Genomic DNA, 17,144 nt, shown 5'->3' with positions numbered 1-17,144 from the left:
ACTGCTCTGTACACTGCAGCAGGGGGTGACTGCTCTGTACACTGCAGCAGGGGGAGACTGCTCTGTACACTGCAGCAGGGGGTGACTGCTCTGTACACTGCAGCAGGGGGTGACTGCTCTGTACACTGCAGCAGGGGGTGACTGCTCTGTACACTGCAGCAGGGGGTGACTGCTCTGTACACTGCAGCAGGGGGTGAACGCTCTCTCTTCTCTGCAGCAGGTGACGAGCCGGCACTAGGACCCGGCGGCTCCCGCAGCTGCACAGCTGTCCTCCCCTGTCTGCCTGTCCCGGGGAGACATTAATAGCTGCTCCCAGGCACGGCGGCCTCTCTCTCTCTGTCGAGCATCCCTGTGCGGACACCATGGGACCCCCTGATGCCATCGAGCGCTTCATAAGCCCTGGGAAGGGCAGAGGGATGAGGGCGTTACGTGACTTCAGGCTGGGCGAGCTGCTCTTCACCTGCCCGGCCTATACCTGGGTCCTGACTACCAATGAGCGGGGCAACCAGTGCGACCATTGCTTCTCCAGGTACCTCCGTCCTCTGCTGCCCGGACACAGGCTGCCGTGCACCCCGCCGCCCCCTGCCTGTGTCCCCAGGGGCGGAATAATTACCGCTGCGCTTGTATTACATGGAGTACGGTGGCGGCAGTCCAGCTGCACGTGGGCGGAAGCTCTCATTCCTGCAGGACTGCGCGGTCCTAGCGCCTCCGGATAGCTGTATTAATAATATGACATTTCTCTGCTATAATCCCGTATGTGAGGAGTCAGGAGTGTGCAGAGCAGGACTCTGCTGCTGCTGCAGTGTCTGCAGGGAAGATGCCGGAAAACACCGAGCTTTAGTGCACAGAGAGTTCTGCTTTAAATGCTTCATTCACTCCCAGCCTAAACCAGTAACAAGAAGCAGATCCCAGTCTGACAACTTCACTTGGTGTAAGAGAAAAATTATATAAGGCTGTTGTCCTGTTGTGGAATCGCACAACTGTTGTAGTCAGCAGCGAATGTCCTCCATGTGGCGTAGGCTCGATGGTAGAACGGAAAGTGTGGTGGTGACTCTGGCGATTGATCACCGGAGGGGTCAGGACTGTGCGGCTCGTCACCTGGTTATTACATATGTCACTATTCAAGTCATGGTCGCGTTATATGACTATGCCGGGTAGTCCAAGGGTTAAAGGAAATAACTGGCAAATTCTAGCGGCGCCCCCCCTGCTCTTCGTAAGGTCCCCGGCGGTGCCCCCCTGCTCTTCGTAAGGTCCCCGGCGGTGCCCCCCTGCTCTTCGTAAGGTCCCCGGCGGCGCCCCCCTGCTCTTCGTAAGGTCCCCGGCGGCGCCCCCCTGCTCTTCGTAAGGTCCCCGGCGGCGCCCCCCTGCTCTTCGTAAGGTCCCCGGCGGCGCCCCCCTTTTTTTTTTTTTGTCCCAGGGGCTCCCCTTTAAGGAAGCTGGCCTCTTGCTCAGACGATCATTAATAACTAGTGATGAGCGAGCATGCTCATTACTCGAGATTTACGAGCATGCTCGGGTGTTTTCAGAGTATCTTCAGCTGCTCGGTGTTTTGTTTTAGTCGCTCCGTGTGCATGATTTGCGACTGACAGCTTTAATACATGTGAGGAATGCTTGTTTCTTAGGCATTCCTCACATGTATTAAAGCTGTCAAACCGTGACAAATCATGAGCACGAAGTGACTAAAACATAACACCCGAGCATGCTCGCCGAAAGTGTTAACAAAACATACTCGCTCATCACTATTAATAACCTCCAAGGTTCCGCACGGTCCCACCCTGACCCCGTTCTCAGAGTTACAGCTGGCAGATCCCCTACAGTCAGTGCGTTCTCCCCTATCTTATGGGCAGGGAAAAATGTAATATTTTTTCAAATAACCCTTATAAACAAAAGTAGTGTGTAGGCCACTATGACAGTTCTGCCTGGCATTAAAGGGGTAGTCATGTCTCGGAAAATAAGCAAATTTCTTGCATTGAGACCTGTCGGGAATCTGCCTCCTGTGACCTCCACAACCCCCCCCCCCCCAAAAAAAAAAATGATTCAGGGCTGTGGCCCCTTCACGGTGTTCCCTGCACTACGGTGCGCCTCGTCCGGCTGCTATAAAGGGGCGGCTCTGTGGCCCCTGCATGCTCCTGATTTTTGGGGATACCCCAACGTTCCCGAGTGATGGAAGCAATTCCTGTATGAGATCAGATCTCCTGTAAGTGTCTCCAGCCGCACGCAGCTTCCCTCCAGGAGGATGTGTGACGTCTCGGCAGCCGCTATATTTAGGATGTGATTTTCCATGGGGCTTCGGAGCCTTGAAGTCTGATCACTCGGGTGGGGTAAGACGGTTCACATCTGCTCTGCGGTTCCCATGCAGCGCTGGGTTCTTGTGCCAGTGGGGCCCAATGGCTCCTGGAGGGGAAAAAATTGTGTTATGTACAGCACTAAAGAAGAATCCTACACATATGTGATGAAAGCTTAAAGGGGATGTCCAGCTGCAAAAATGGGTCTTTAAAAGGAGCTCATGCTGGATAAACCTAATACATGAAATGATCCCCTCCCTCACTGATTCCCGCCCCTCCTCCCCAGCTCCTATTCCAGTGCTGACCCGATCCCCGCCAGTCTGTGCTTCCTGGTTCTGTCATCATGTACCAGATATACTCAAGTGGCCAATCACAGGCCACATTGGTGACACGCCTTAGTCAGTGATTGGCTGAGCCAAGGATGGGACTAGGAGGCACAGATCGGCGGGGATCAGTAAGGCGTGATTATTAGTGTGCAGACCTCAGTGTCTGCTTGTTCGGGTTCGTCGTGTAGATCAGGAGAGAAGACTGTCAGTCATTACATGTCTCACACTGGTAACGCCTCCTTTCATGTTAAATAAGCTTTGGAGGCGGATTCTCAGGGAGATCTATGTCCGGCCCATAGATCTTAACAGCTCATTTACATATTAAGAAAAAATGTTGATTTTCTCTGGAATAAGACGTCGGATCGCAGATATCAAGGTGTCATTTTATTCAGCTTCCTATGACCTACATGCCCATATAGACTGCTTAGGAGGGCTGGTCCTACTGACAGTCCCTTTAAGACTAAGGTCGTGATCTTTGGGGCAGAACTATGGAAAAACTTAGGCCGATTTCACACATCCACTATTTACAGTTTTATGTGATATTCCGCTCCATTCACGAGTCTCCGCACATGAACTCGCAGCCTCGCGAGACCGCTGAGTTTGGTTCTGGAGGCCCCCAGCCAGTCCGGACTGACACCTTGAAAGTTGTACATGGAAAACCGGCCTTAGGATGTATTTTGACATTTTTCAAATTATATTTTTGATTTTGTGCAGATTCTTTCTTTCTTTCTTTCTTTCTTTCTTTCTTTCTTTCTTTCTTTCTTTCTTTCTTTCTTTCTTTCTTTCTTTCTTTCTTTCCTTCCTTCCTTCCTTCCTTCCTTCCTTCCTTCCTTCCTTCCTTCCATATTTGCATCAAATTCCATGGAGGGGAAAACACAAATCACCATTAAGGCTCGAAAAACGATAAAGGCTGGACTCACGGGAGTACGCCTGGAGAAATATACGTCAGTTGTAGAATTTAAAAAAAAAAAAGTGGCATACGTTGCAATACGTCTGTCTGAATTTGGAGGAAAATAAAATAACTAAAAAAAATTCTGGACTCTTACTGGTACAGGAAAGAAATAATGTCCAGAGAATGCTCCGTATAAGTGTGAACCTAGCCCGACTTTGCACCTGTAGAAGTCTTAAGGTTTTTTTGGATATTTTTTTTTTGTTTGTTTCTATCTTAATTTTATTTCTATGTATCTTTTGTTTATTCGTTCAAGTTTAGACACTTTTTTTTTTTTTATTCCTCTCCCCGGCCAAGTATGTTGTTGGCCATTAGTCCACCTGTCTTGACACGCTCGGTGTCGTACAATTAATAGATATTGCGTTCCTGCCATGTAAAGCACTTTAAGACCTCGGAGCAGTCAAGGTTCTCGGCTGGGGGTCACAACAGATGTTCACGTGAAATCCTCTTACATGTCTGAGATCTGTCGTGGGCAGGAGGGATGGAAAACGGCCAATAATAATCTGTGCCAGGGCCGCTGGGTGTCAGGAGGGGGACGGGTCACAGAAGACACGCTGGTGACAGGTACAATGGGCCGGGATTCCCGTGCTCTGTGAGATCGCGTTCTCCCCATATCCAGACTTTTTTCAGCTGTTGTTCCTTTTGACATTGTCACCTGTCGTCACTTACTTGTGTAATTACACTTCTCATGTCGGGGATTCTTTTTATAAACCGGCCCCTCAGCGTTAAGCCCTCCAGCTATTAGCAGCGTGCCTTTTAGGACTTGTCTTGACCCCCATAATTAATTGGCCTTATCCATCGTCACGGGGCGCATTATTCTAAAATGAGCTGTGTTCATTTGTGCCTTCATTACACGCCGGCCAACGAGTGCCGATCATAGCTCGGTCTATGACCCTCATGGGGATTTTCCTCTTTTTAGTCATCCAAAATTAAACATTTTTCCCATTGAGATAGGCTATTTTTGAGAATTTTTGGGTGACCTCTAATGCCCTCCATCCCAAGGGTTGGCGCTAAGCTTTTCCAGACTCCAGAATGGCAACTTTGCCTATGGGTGTCTGCACCTTCTCCTCTGGAAACTTGAAATGTTATCAGTCAAGGGGAAGGTGTAATGACGGCCAGATAGGTAAACTTTTTGGCAAGCTGGGTCAGGAGAAGAGAATAGGGTGCAAACGGGTGTGATCCCCAAAAAAGAAAAAAATACTGCTCTAGCCAAACCCTTTTTTAAGACAATGGCCTTTCTGTGCCCCCACGATACCTCTATTCTGCCCCTTCTGTGAAAGAATCCTTCCAGAAGCTTTGAAGGCATTTTCGGCATGTGCCTAGGAGATTTTTCCAAGTCCTTCAAGAGTTTTGGAAAGTCTCGACATTTTTTTTTTTTTCCTTCCAGGTAAGTACGAGCTATACCTGGGACTAGAGATGAACAATTTTTTTTTTAAATTAGTTTTGGGTTTGATTTATCTAAATTGACTGGAAAATTCAATTTGTGCCAAATCAAAGGTGGCCTGAAATTAAGTTTTTGTGCTCTGAAATTTCTCCAGACACCAAAGCCTAATAAATGGAGTAGAGGGAGGGGGTAGAAAAAAAGGTGCTCCTCCCTGTCTGATCCTCTAGTCTTCTTTGGAACTTTAAGGCTACGTTCCCACGATGAGTTTTTGGTGAGTTTTCTTTATTTTTTTTATTTTACGTTGCCTATTTCGAAAAAATACAAGTAACCTACAGTGGGGAAAATGAGGATTTTATACGCTGCCAATTTTTGCACGTTTTCCCACCTACAAAGAATGGAGAAGTCTGTATTTTTTTATTGTTGGTACACTTCACCTGTAAGAGACAGAATCTAACAATAAAACCAGAAAATAATTTTTACATATCTCTATTTTCTAGAGCAGTATTGCTATTCAAATTTCATATATTTCATGTTTGCATACTTCGCGTTACAGAGTGCTACTTTATTTGTTAGTTATGTATGGAGATGGCTACTCTTAGTAAGCACATGTACACACCTGTTTTCTGTTTGGAAGTGACTGTCAGGCTGCGTGCCCACGTTGCGTATTACAAGCGTATATGCTGCGGAATTTCCGCAGCGTAAACGCTTGTAAAAAGCATGTATATCCGCACCCCATGGTCCCCAATGGCATTCCGCAATGTCAATGCCCATGCTGCGGATTTTTCCGCAGCGTATATGACGCGCCCCCTGGGCCAGTGCTGTTTGGGGATACCCGGAACCGGATCAGATGGGGGTTGTAGTCTCCGAGTGGCGGCGACCCGGTCCGTGCCCAGGGTGTCAAACTCAGTGTGTGGCAGTCTTTACAGATGTTGGTAAAGGTCCTTAGTGTCGACTACGCCACCCGTTGATTTGCGGTCAAAAGGCCGCCGCTGCAGAAGGGTCCGCTGAGGCTGGTGGTATGTGTGCAGCTCGGGTAGTATAACCCCCAACGGGAGGGGTATAGCCTCAGGGGGTCAGATGTAGAGGATGGTGGTTGTGAAGGTGCAGGATGATCCAGCAAGAAGACTCAGAGTCAGGCTGTGCAGTTCAGGGGTTTTTACTTACGGGTGTTCTTATGGTCACTCTGGCCTGAAGCGACCACCCGAGCCGTGCTGCGTCCACCAGGTCCTGGACTCGGCCAACCCCCAAGTAATTCTGGAGCGTGGTCCTGAGCTCCTGTCTGACTTTCCCTCTCTTCTGGCCGTTCTCACCAGGGATCCACCTATGTCCGGCTCCCTCGGGTCTCTTGGTGGGTACACCTCTTCTGGGTTCCCTGACCCTATACCTGGTATGCCTTCCTAGTGGATTTAGTAAGGGTCGTGGCAGATCCTGCCCACGACCTCCGGTCTCTGGCTGAGGATTAGTGGCCTCCACCAGCTTGGGATCCGGTACCCTGGGTGCCAACCCTTCACCCTGTTGTTTGTATTCTGGGGTCTTGGGGTTCCTTCTCCTTCTCTCTGGGTCCTTCTGACTCCTCTCTCTCTCTCAGACTTGGCCTTGGAGCTGAGCCCAGCCGGAACCACAACTCCCTGTCAGCCCTTCTGGCTGAGCTTCTCTGCTCTGCTCTTCAGGCTAAAGACTCACTCTACAAAAGACTCTGTCCTAAGATGGTGCCCACCTTATATACTCCCTCTATGTGTGAGCTCAGGTGACCAGCACCCAATGAGCTCCTAGCTTTACCCAGACTGCTCCCCCTATCTGCCCCTACACTACTGGGATGTTCCACCCCCCTCCCACTCCAGCCAGGGACAGACACAGTCGTACCTGCACATAAACTGGTGGGAGTACCGTCGATCTGTCCCCCGGAAATGGGATGTATGTAGTGCATGCAGCCTACTAGCTCAGTTCCACACTCCATCCTTACCCGGGAGTGGAATACCACACCTCTGGCTTGAGGTGCAATACCCCTGTAGCAGCCGAATCCTCAGGGTGCTACATATATGCTGCGGTCAAAAATCCGCAGCATGTTCTTTAATTTTGCGTTTCCGCATGCGGATGGTACCAAAGTCTGGAAGAGAGGAGACTCTCATCCAGACCTGGGTACCAAAGAACCTGTAAAAAAAAAGAATAAAATAAAGTTTATACTTATCTTCTGATGTCTTCCCGGTGTTTTCCCGCCGTCGCGAGGTGTGTGAAGGACCTGCCACGTCATTGAGTCATGTGACCCATGACATGACTCAATGACGTCACCGAAGGTCCTGCACACAACAGCGTGAGCCGCTCAAGACTCCGGACGGGGCACAGAATGCATCGGTAGGTGAGTATAAACTTTATTTTTTTATTTTTTACCATTCTGAGTCTTTTTTTTTTTTTTAACTATTACTTGGTCACACTATATAAATCCATGCCGGTTGCATGGATTTATATAGTGTGAACAAGTTGTCAAGCACTTTTCCAAGTGATGCTTGAATCACTTGGAGAAGTGCTTGATAACCCGCATGCGGAAATGCATGCAATGACGCTGCAAAGACGCCTCACATATGCTTCTACCTGGCGGGAAAACCGCATGTAAAATCCGCATGCGATTTTCCCGCCAGGTAGAAGCGTAAAAAATATGCTTCAGTTCCGCAACGTGGGCACATAGCCTTAGTCTTTTGATATTTGTATACATAGGCTCTCTGACCAAGCACTCCACCCCTAAGCCCCAGGCGGTTTTAAAGAAGATGTCCACTACTTTTTATTATCCCCCCCAATGTATTCCCCCAAGGCCCATAAGTATTTTTGTAATTGCTTGCTGTTGTCCTTCTTGCCTGTGAGCGGCGCTATAGCTGGCCGCTCACAGGCATCACGTGACCTGCTACTAATGTCAAGTGAGGCGTGACATCAGTGACTTAGCATCCACCACGCGCTTTCCCAATGAATGAGGAGAGGGAGAGCGCGCGGTGGATGCAGGGTGTGACGCGCCCACAACCCATCACTCACAGTGGAACGCAGAAGTGAGTCACCCCCGGCTGCAGCCGGAACTTGATGTGACATCAGCGGATGTCAGAGCCGGCGGCAGCCGGGAGTCACGTGATGCCTGTGAGCGGCCAGTGATAGCGCCGCTCACAGGCAGTAACTGCAACGCACAGGTCTGTGGAGTCGGTAAGCCAAACCTCCGACTCTTTTTCCATGCCACCGACTCCCTCATACATGGCTCATGTTTAAGTGATAAATTTACTGTAGCACATATTCATCTCAGCTAAAAGTCTAAACCCTTAGATCAGGAATAGGACAGACATTTATAGGACATTTCATAACTTTCCCAAATTCTTATGAAGAAATATTCCCCACAAACTGCATTGAACTACTGTACCCAATTTATTATATATTTTAGGAGTCGGAGTTGGTCCATTTTATACCGGCTCCGACTCCTCAGCCCTGGCAACACAAGGTATTTACAAAAACCCTTATGGGCCCTGGGGGAATACATTAGGGGGATAATAAAAAGTAGTGGACAACTCTTTTAATTACAGCAGGATCCTACCTTCCCATATACATGTAGGCTTCAGTCTAAGAGAGGATTCACACTAGGTAGGTTCCCAACAATAAGAATCGCCTTACCGTGGCTACCGGGTACACATGAATTGGCCAATTTATATAAGTATTCTCAATTATTCCTAATTTCTAGAGCAGTAATGCAATTCTAATTTCATATATTTCATGTTTGCATGCTATAGCGTTAGAGTGCTACTTTATTTGTTAGCTACTCCCTTTAGTTTGGTTGCACATTTCCGTTACATTTCAAACCAAATAAAAGCCTGAGACTGCACTACTGAGAGGTGCTAATGACATCCACAACTAGGAGTCCAAAAACTGACAAATAACACAATCATTTTTATTTATTAATTTTTTTTTTGTGATTTAGATCCACAGTGGGTATTATCAATATTTAGGGTTTGTCCACTTTTTTTGAGCACTTTTCTTTTATTTTTGCTCTTGGATGCGTGTATTTAGGAATTAAAAAAAAATAAATCATTTTTCAGTAGTTGGGTTTCATTAAAAATGTTGCACTGTTTGTGCAACACAGAGGCTGTAGAAGGCTATCTATTATCTATTGCTGGCTGGAGAATGAGTTAACTATGAATCCGTCAGTGAGATGGTTGTGATAGTCTTATGAGAGTTCTTGTAGTTCTTTTCTGTTTTTTTTTTCTAAGCTGATTTATGACCCGACAAGCTTAAATTTGAATGTGTAAGGAAAGAAAGAGCCTGTAAAAGCCAAACAACGCTATCTTTTTAATAGAGCTCAATTGCAAAAAAAAAAAAAGGCTCCAAATAAAATTCATGATAATATAACTGTCACGCAAGGTGTAGGAAAGGCTAAGTGCAACACAAAGTGAAAGGGGGAAGAGATCCCATACTCTACGGAAAGGGGGGAGTGGAGACCTCCTAGGCTGATCTGATATCACCTTCTCTCCACTAACATCCCTATATTGGTTCCTCACCAATCACAGCACGCGAACCTAAACCCTGTATTTCCCTAGCGCTTGGCCCTGGATAGGGAAGGGTGGGATGAGAACTAGTCGATCCCCACTAACAACTAAAGACAACAAGGGAGACACACATGAGGGAAAATAGCTTAGCTTTAGCCGACTTCAGAGAGATAGCTCCAAGCATCCTCCTAGCACCACAGAGGAAGATAGAAGTCTGAGAGCTCTAAGCATTCACAAGGAAACATGTGAGTATCACCGGCACCTTCCTGCTGCAAAGTGAAACTATTTAAACACCCAGGCCAAGGTGTCAATTAGCAGGAAGGAGGTAGCCGCTGGGTCCTAGAGTGAAACCGCTAAGAAGTCTCTAATGCCAAACGAAGAGATCTTCTGCAACCAACTGCAGGGCGACTGTCACATCTGACACACCCATGACAATAACGTAGCTACATTGGATGGCAATACTGATTAAATACGTATATTGTGTGGGGACTACAGAAAGGTTCCTCTTGTTCTAGGGAGCTACTCAAAAAAGTTATTTGCTTGTTGTTGGCTGTTTTGGGTTGGTGTTGGGTTGTTGGCTGTTTTGAGTTGTTTTGGGTTGGTGTTTTTGTGTTGGGTTGTTGGTGGTGTTGGGCTGTTTTTTTTTTTTTTTTTTTTCTAAATTCTTGCTCCTAGAAGGAAGGTTTTTGAATGGGCTGTAGTCAACCTATGATTGTCTACTGTATGAGCGATGCTTCTCACCACCCCTCCCCCTTCTCTACCACAACAGTATTTTCACCTGTTTAAGAAATTTTCAGCCCAGGCATGTATGCAGAAACTTTAATAAAAAGTTGGCTATTTTTTATGCGTGCAATTTTTGTTCAGATTTGGTCCCATAATGCGGTTCAATACGTAGATTCTTCTGGACAAGGGCCATTGGGCACTGCCTCCGCTTCTCCATTACCATCCCATATATTTATTTTTTTCATATTTATCTTGGATCTAATGATCAAACCGAGCAGATTTTCCTTTTCCGGCCAAGTGTTTATAATCTTCAAGCCAACTTAAGATAGCCGGTGTTATTTGCTGCGGAGAGGCGTCCGACACTAACCAGATCCCTCTTGCTGTGTCTCAGATGCCTTCTTTGGATGCAGAACAATGACTGATAATGATATGTGGATAGGAACATTGGAAGCCCTTGGTGTGGGAACGTTTCTGTGTCGTAGTAAACCTTTTAGTTATTTTTCTTTTTTTTTTAATTTGTTTTTAGATTTATTTTTTTAACTTATTTATACACTGGAAAATTCCTTTTATATTAAAGGAGCTTAATTATATCGACTTGTTTATAATTGTATGATTTTTTAAAAGTAATTAAAACTTCTAAACTTACAATAACAACACATGAATAAATCTAGCCTCTTTGCATTATTAGAAGTATCCTCATCCCCTTAAAGGGGTTTTCCGTCGCTGCCTTTTTTTTTTCTGCATTTATTTGAAGCTAAAAATATTTTTTGCAATTGGGCTTCATTAAACATTTTGTACCATTTGCTTTCTACTGCTTCTGTGGTGCACTGTCCATTGCAGGCTGCAGAGTGAGTAAACTGAGAATCCATCAGTGAGCTTGTTCTGGCAGAGTTTATAAACTCTTATCTTTTTCTGAGCTCTTCTTAGCTGATTTATGACCACAGACCACATCAAAGTTGAATGTTGAGGAACAGAAAGAGCCTGTAAAAGCCAAATGGTGTGAAATTTTTTTTTGCAAAAGCTCCCCTCCGAAATAAAAATTTCTAATAAACATTAGTCTCTAATTGCTGTTTTTTTTTCCTTTTTAAGGAAAGAAGGGCTTTCAAAATGTGGCAAATGCAAGCAGGCCTTTTATTGCAATGTAGATTGTCAGGTAAGACATTTTTTTTTCTTTATTTTCATGTATTGAAAGAGCATCCCGTCTCCTTAAGAATTCCAGTAAAAATCATGTTCATAATTGGGAATCTCTCCCCTTAATCCCTATTCTGCATTCTAAAAATTGACACAAAACGGTCTTACTAAAGTCCTATGTCCTATGGTATCTCTGTTGCTGCCTATGCAGAGTGCAAAAGTACAGATGACTTTGTCATCCTGCTGCACTCTGCACAAGCAGTGATAGACTAAGATGACAAACCATTCAGTTTAATCCTCATACTGTTCACTTTGTCATCTCTGTCACTGCTTATGCAGAGCGCAGCTATATGACAAAGACATCTCTACTGTTGTGCTCTGTATAGGTACTGCAGTTGGTAGCCAGTGTGCCGTTTTACTCTGAATGAAGTTTCTGCTTGCTGGGCCATCACTGATCACGTGCGCTGCTAGTAGAAGTGGTGCTTGCCGGCCACTTAGTGAAGATTTCCAAGGGGTTTGGTCCTGGATCTTATGGACCATACAGGGAACCTGAAATTTTGCACCTTTATAGAATTTTGTATCTGGGGCAACCACCTCTGTAACCACTGGATAACAGAAACTCCTCCAACCCCTTTGATTTTAATGGGAGTTGTGTAGACGACACTTCTGCTGCAGTGCTGGACCTCTGTGATCAGCTCCTCGGGGGTGGTGCCGGCTGTAAGAGGGGGTTGTCTCTAGATGCTGTCTAATTTGCATAATGTGGGCACCGCTTATAAATATGATGGATGTCTGATAAAATACACCTTTTATTTCAGATAAACTGAGAAGACCACTGATTTCGAGTGTTGGAAATTTTTTTTCCTATTGCTTTAGAAGCCCACTTTTCAGTAGTTTTGGATGGTCTATTAATCATCCGAAATTTAAAATGCCGGTCACTTTTTCTTCAACTCTGTGTGATCCTGCCTGAGGATAGATTTTAATTAGAAATGGCTACAGGGGAAAAACCTAATTCAGTAATAAATTCATTTTAGATTTTTTTTTTTTTTTTTTTTTTTTTACCTTTTCGAAAAGTGAGATACAAAAGGAAGTGAATTTAAGTTCTGTCCGAAGCATTAGTTGATTTATTTTTACCTGACATTTTATTGTGTATTAATCAGTGGGACTCCGACCTATGGAGCCCAAAAACGATCAGCAGAACGACAGCTTTTGTCCACTTTAGATTGGAGGGGCATTCATTCCTTATAAGGCTGCCAAGCGCTGCACTCGCCTCTTTCCAGCCGCCCCATAGTCAATGAAAGGAGCGGCGGACAGCCTCTCACGTCTTGTAAAACAGTTAAAACTTCCCCTATCTGAGATTTCAAAAAATCTCTCCATGTTTGGCCGCAGTTGTGGCAGATAACCAGGCAGCGAGTAGCAAACCATAGAATTTTTTAAAAGTCTTTGTTTTCTTAAGAACAGATTATTTTTAACTTTAAATTGTAAAGTTCTTTTTACAAGAAATTTGTAATTTTACCCATTTCAGATCATGAGAATAACACTTTAATTTCAATTGATATTGTGCAATGCTTAATTTTTCCTGTGGAGGCGCTGCCAGGAAAACTTTTAATTTTGCTGCCAGGTTCCCCCACAGATTAAACAATGGAAGCCCTAATATTTCATTTTATTAGGACCATTCTTTTGAAAAAGAATTGTTCAAAGCGGAAAATGCTTTTCTTGTCAAGAAATCAAGATTGTCCTCCACAAAATATTAATGCATTGCTTATAAGCAGAGGCATAGCTAGGAGTTCATCTCACAGTGGGCCCCTAACCGATAACCCTGATTACAACTATGGTGGCACACTAATATTACCGCCATATGGCGACATATAGTGGTAGATACCAGTCCTGCAGATCATATAGCAGATTACAGTACAGTTACAGATAGTGACTTACAGCTGACGCTCTTTCTGATGGAGTCGTCGTCTTTTCCATCTGGCCCAGACCGACATGACAACTTCTCCAGCCAGGACTCGTCTGCAAAGATTACAACAAAGACACATTAGACCTCTTACATTTCCAGCCCCGTCCCCATCTATCCCCAACCTACACAAACTCCCCATTCTGCTGATGATACCTCAGTGCTGTGCCGCTGCTGCCATATGTATCCCTATTACTGCACCTGCTGTGTGGCACAATAACACATAATACTGCCCCACATAATAATGCCACCACTGTGCCCCTTGCATAATCATAATCCCTCCTTTGTGCCCTCTAGATGGTAAAATTGCCCCCTAGAAAATATTAATGCCCTAGAAAAGTGTCCACGTTTTGCCCCTTTGACGGGCACAGTACTCTGAGTGCCCCTATAACAATAATGCTTCTTAAGTGCCCAATTAACATTTAATAATATCAACGGAGTCCCCCAATGTACAGCTCCTCTATACATAGTATGATGCCCTCGCTGCTCCCCTAAAACAGGACATTGTATAATGCTGGGCCGGCTCCAGGTTTTTCTGGGCCCCGGGCAAAAGAGTCTCAGTGGGCCCCTTTAACACATACAACGATTCATGATGCAGAGATACGGCGGAGAAATATATATATATATATATATACATATATATATATATATATATATATATATATATATATATATATATATATATATATATATATATATATATATATATATATATATATATATATATTACATATACAGGGTGGTCCAAAAGTAGATGGACAGAAAGTGTAATAAGGTTATGAAGGGGGAGATTTATCAAACAAAATCCAGTAATTTTAGATAACATTATGTGGAGTGATGAAGCTTCTTTCACATTATCCGGCCATATTAACAGACATAATTGTATTTACTGGTATAATGAGAACATGCATTTAACATTAGAGCAACAACTAAATGAGCCTGGTGTCAATGTTTGGGGTGGTATTTCAAGTTTTGGTGTTTTAGGACCAATATATTTTGATGGAACAGTCACAGGAGATAAGTATCTCGAAATTCTAATGAATCAAGTTGTTCCCCAGTTACAGCAACAGCCTAATTCACATGACCTTTATTTCCAACAAGATGGGACCCCTCCACATTATTCAAGAGTGGCCCGCGAGTATCTTGATGAAACATTTCCTAATAAATGGATTGGCCGAAGAGGCCCACTTGATTTGCCGGCACATTCACCAGACTTGACCCCAATGGATTTTTTCTTTTGGGGGAGAGTACTCAAGGACAAAGTTTGTAGTCGAAAACCAAATCAAAATAAATGTTATTATTTTCTGTCCACCTACTTTTGGACCACCCTGTGTATGTATGTATGTATGTGTGTATGTGTGTGTGTATATATATATAAGGCTCCATACGGAATACTGGCCCCCATATAAGGCTCCATACGGAATACTGGCCCCCATATAACGCTTCATACGGAATACTGGCCCCCCATATAAGGCTCCATACGGAATACTGGCCCCCATATAACGCTTCATACGGAATACTGGCCCCCATATAAGGCCCCATACGGAATACTGGCCCCCATATAAGGCTCCATACGGAATACTGGCCCCCATATAACGCTTCATACGGAATACTGGCCCCCATATAAGGCTCCATACGGAATACTGGCCCCCATATAACGCTTCATACGGAATACTGGCCCCCATATAAGGCCCCATACGGAATACTGGCCCCCATATAAGGCTCCATACGGAATACTGGCCCCCATATAAGGCTCCATACGGAATACTGGCCCCCATATAACGCTCCATACAGGATACTGGTCCCCTTATAAAGCTCCATACAGGATACTGGTCCCCTTATAAAACTCCATACAGGATACTGGCCCCCATATAATGCTGCATGCAGGCTGTTACCCCCCACATAATGCCCCATACAGGCTGTCCCCCCCCCCCCCTTATAATGCTCCATGCAGGCTGTTACCCCCCACATAATGCCCCATACAGGCTGTCCCCCCCCCCCCTTATAATGCTCCATGCAGGCTGTTACCCCCCACATAATGCCCCATACAGGCTGTCCCCCCCCCTTTTAATGCTCCATGCAGGCTGTTACCCCCCACATAATGCCCCATACAGGCTGTCCCCCCCCTTTTAATGCTCCATGCAGGCTGTTACCCCCCACATAATGCCCCATACAGGCTGCCCCCCCCCTTATAATGCTCCATGCAGGCTGCTCCCCCCACATAATGCACCATGCAGGCTGTCACCCCCTCTCTCTATAATGCCCCATGCAGGATGTCACCCACTCTCTCTATAATGCCCCATGCAGGATGTCACCCACTCTCTCTATAATGCCCCATGCAGGATGTCACCCCCTCTCTTTATAATGCTCCATGCAGGCTGTTCCCCCCACATAATGCACTATGCAGGCTGTCCCCCCCCCCCCCCCTTTATAATGCCCCATGCAGGATGTCACCCCCTCTCTTTATAGTGCCCCGTGCAGGATGTCACCCCCCCCTTTATAATGCCCCATGCAGGATGTCACCCCCTCTCTTTATAATGCTCCATGCAGGCTGTTCCCCCCACATAATGCACTATGCAGGCTGTCCCCCCCCCCCCTTTATAATGCCCCATGCATGCTGTTCCCCACCTTATAATGCCCAATGCAGGATGCCACCCCCCCTCTTTATAATGCCCCATGCAGGATGCCACCCCCCCCCCCCCTCTTTATAATGCCCCATGCCTCCATACATTAAAAAAAAAAATCAAATATTCACCTCCCTCCTCCTCACCTGCTGCCCGCTGCTCGGCTCCGAACTCCAGCGTTGTCGGCGTCTTCCCGCTCAGCGCTCCCTATGACGGCTCAGGGGAGGGCGCGGTGTAAAGACGTCACCGCACCCTCTGACCTGAGACGTCACAGGGAGCGCGCACCAGGAAGACAGCGGATCTGCGGAGGCACGGGGAGAGGTAAGTATCCGGCTGCCGGGGCCCTGAGCAAGCGGCGGAGAAGGGCGGGCGCTGACACCGCTCTCCTCCGCCCATAGCCCAGCGGGGTGCGCGACCGCCAGTGGGCCCCTCTGCCTGCTCAGGGCCCCAGCACTTGCCCGGGTGCGCCGGGTGCTGACGCCGGCCCTGGTATAATGGCCACTACATTGGCTCCCACACTGTATAATAGCCCCCAAGCTCTGTAATTGCTCCCACGCTGTATAATGGGCCCCACATTAGCTCCCACGCTGTATAATGGGCCCCACATTAGCTCCCATGCTGTATAATGGGCCCCACATTGGCTCCTATACTGTAAAATGGGCCCCGCATTAGCTCCTACACTGTACAATGGACCTCACACTTTATAAGGGCGCCCACGGTAGTCCCTATGATGTATGAGGGCCCCCCTCACTGTTTCAGGGTCCACCATTGTTTATAATGGCCCCACATCACCACCACCACCACTGAGGCTCTGGCAGACCAACGCGCTTTCATAGCGCCGATGCGTGCACAGGATGTCAGAGACCTAGTGTGACACGATGACGTCACCGCACCGGGACTTTGATGTTTTTCACGTGCGTCAGCGCCTCGCCCGTTCTATAGACTGCAGGCTTAAAGCGACCTGCGATCTACAGAACAGAGAGCAGTGGTGCAGGCCTACTCTACGGTGGGGACTAACTGTATTGATGCGTGCAGCACAGTTAAGGTTAGCGTAGCTCCGGGTGGGGACCTCTGAGCGCGAGGCCTGGGGTGACCGCACCCTCTCCCTCCCAGTATCTACACTCCTGCTTATAAGGGTTGTTTGCTTTGGACAATCCCTACATGTTAGAAGAGTTCATTCACAGTGAAATGATCAGTGTCCCCCTTGCTGAGACCCCTAGTGATCCACTGTAACCTGAGGGAAAATTTTGTAGT

The 17,144-nt window shown here is 46.4% G+C and overlaps 1 protein-coding gene across 1 annotated transcript in view; it reads left to right on the top strand.

Moving 5' to 3' along the window:
- Positions 1–223: 223 nt before the first annotated feature.
- Positions 224–17,144, top strand: part of SMYD2 (SET and MYND domain containing 2) — a 37,005-nt gene continuing 20,084 nt past the window's right edge. The window contains exons 1-2 of the mRNA XM_073671959.1: positions 224–529; positions 11,268–11,331. Coding sequence (XP_073528060.1) covers positions 363–529; positions 11,268–11,331 — 231 coding nt within the window. The 5' untranslated portion in view covers positions 224–362. The remainder of the gene's footprint in view (positions 530–11,267; positions 11,332–17,144) is intronic.

Source organism: Phyllobates terribilis, unplaced genomic scaffold, assembly GCF_046119375.1.
Source record: "Phyllobates terribilis strain yellow unplaced genomic scaffold, ASM4611937v1 Scaffold_3__8_contigs__length_932513732, whole genome shotgun sequence".
Lineage (NCBI taxonomy): Eukaryota > Metazoa > Chordata > Amphibia > Anura > Dendrobatidae > Phyllobates > Phyllobates terribilis.
This window is presented reverse-complemented; position numbering and strand designations above follow the sequence as displayed.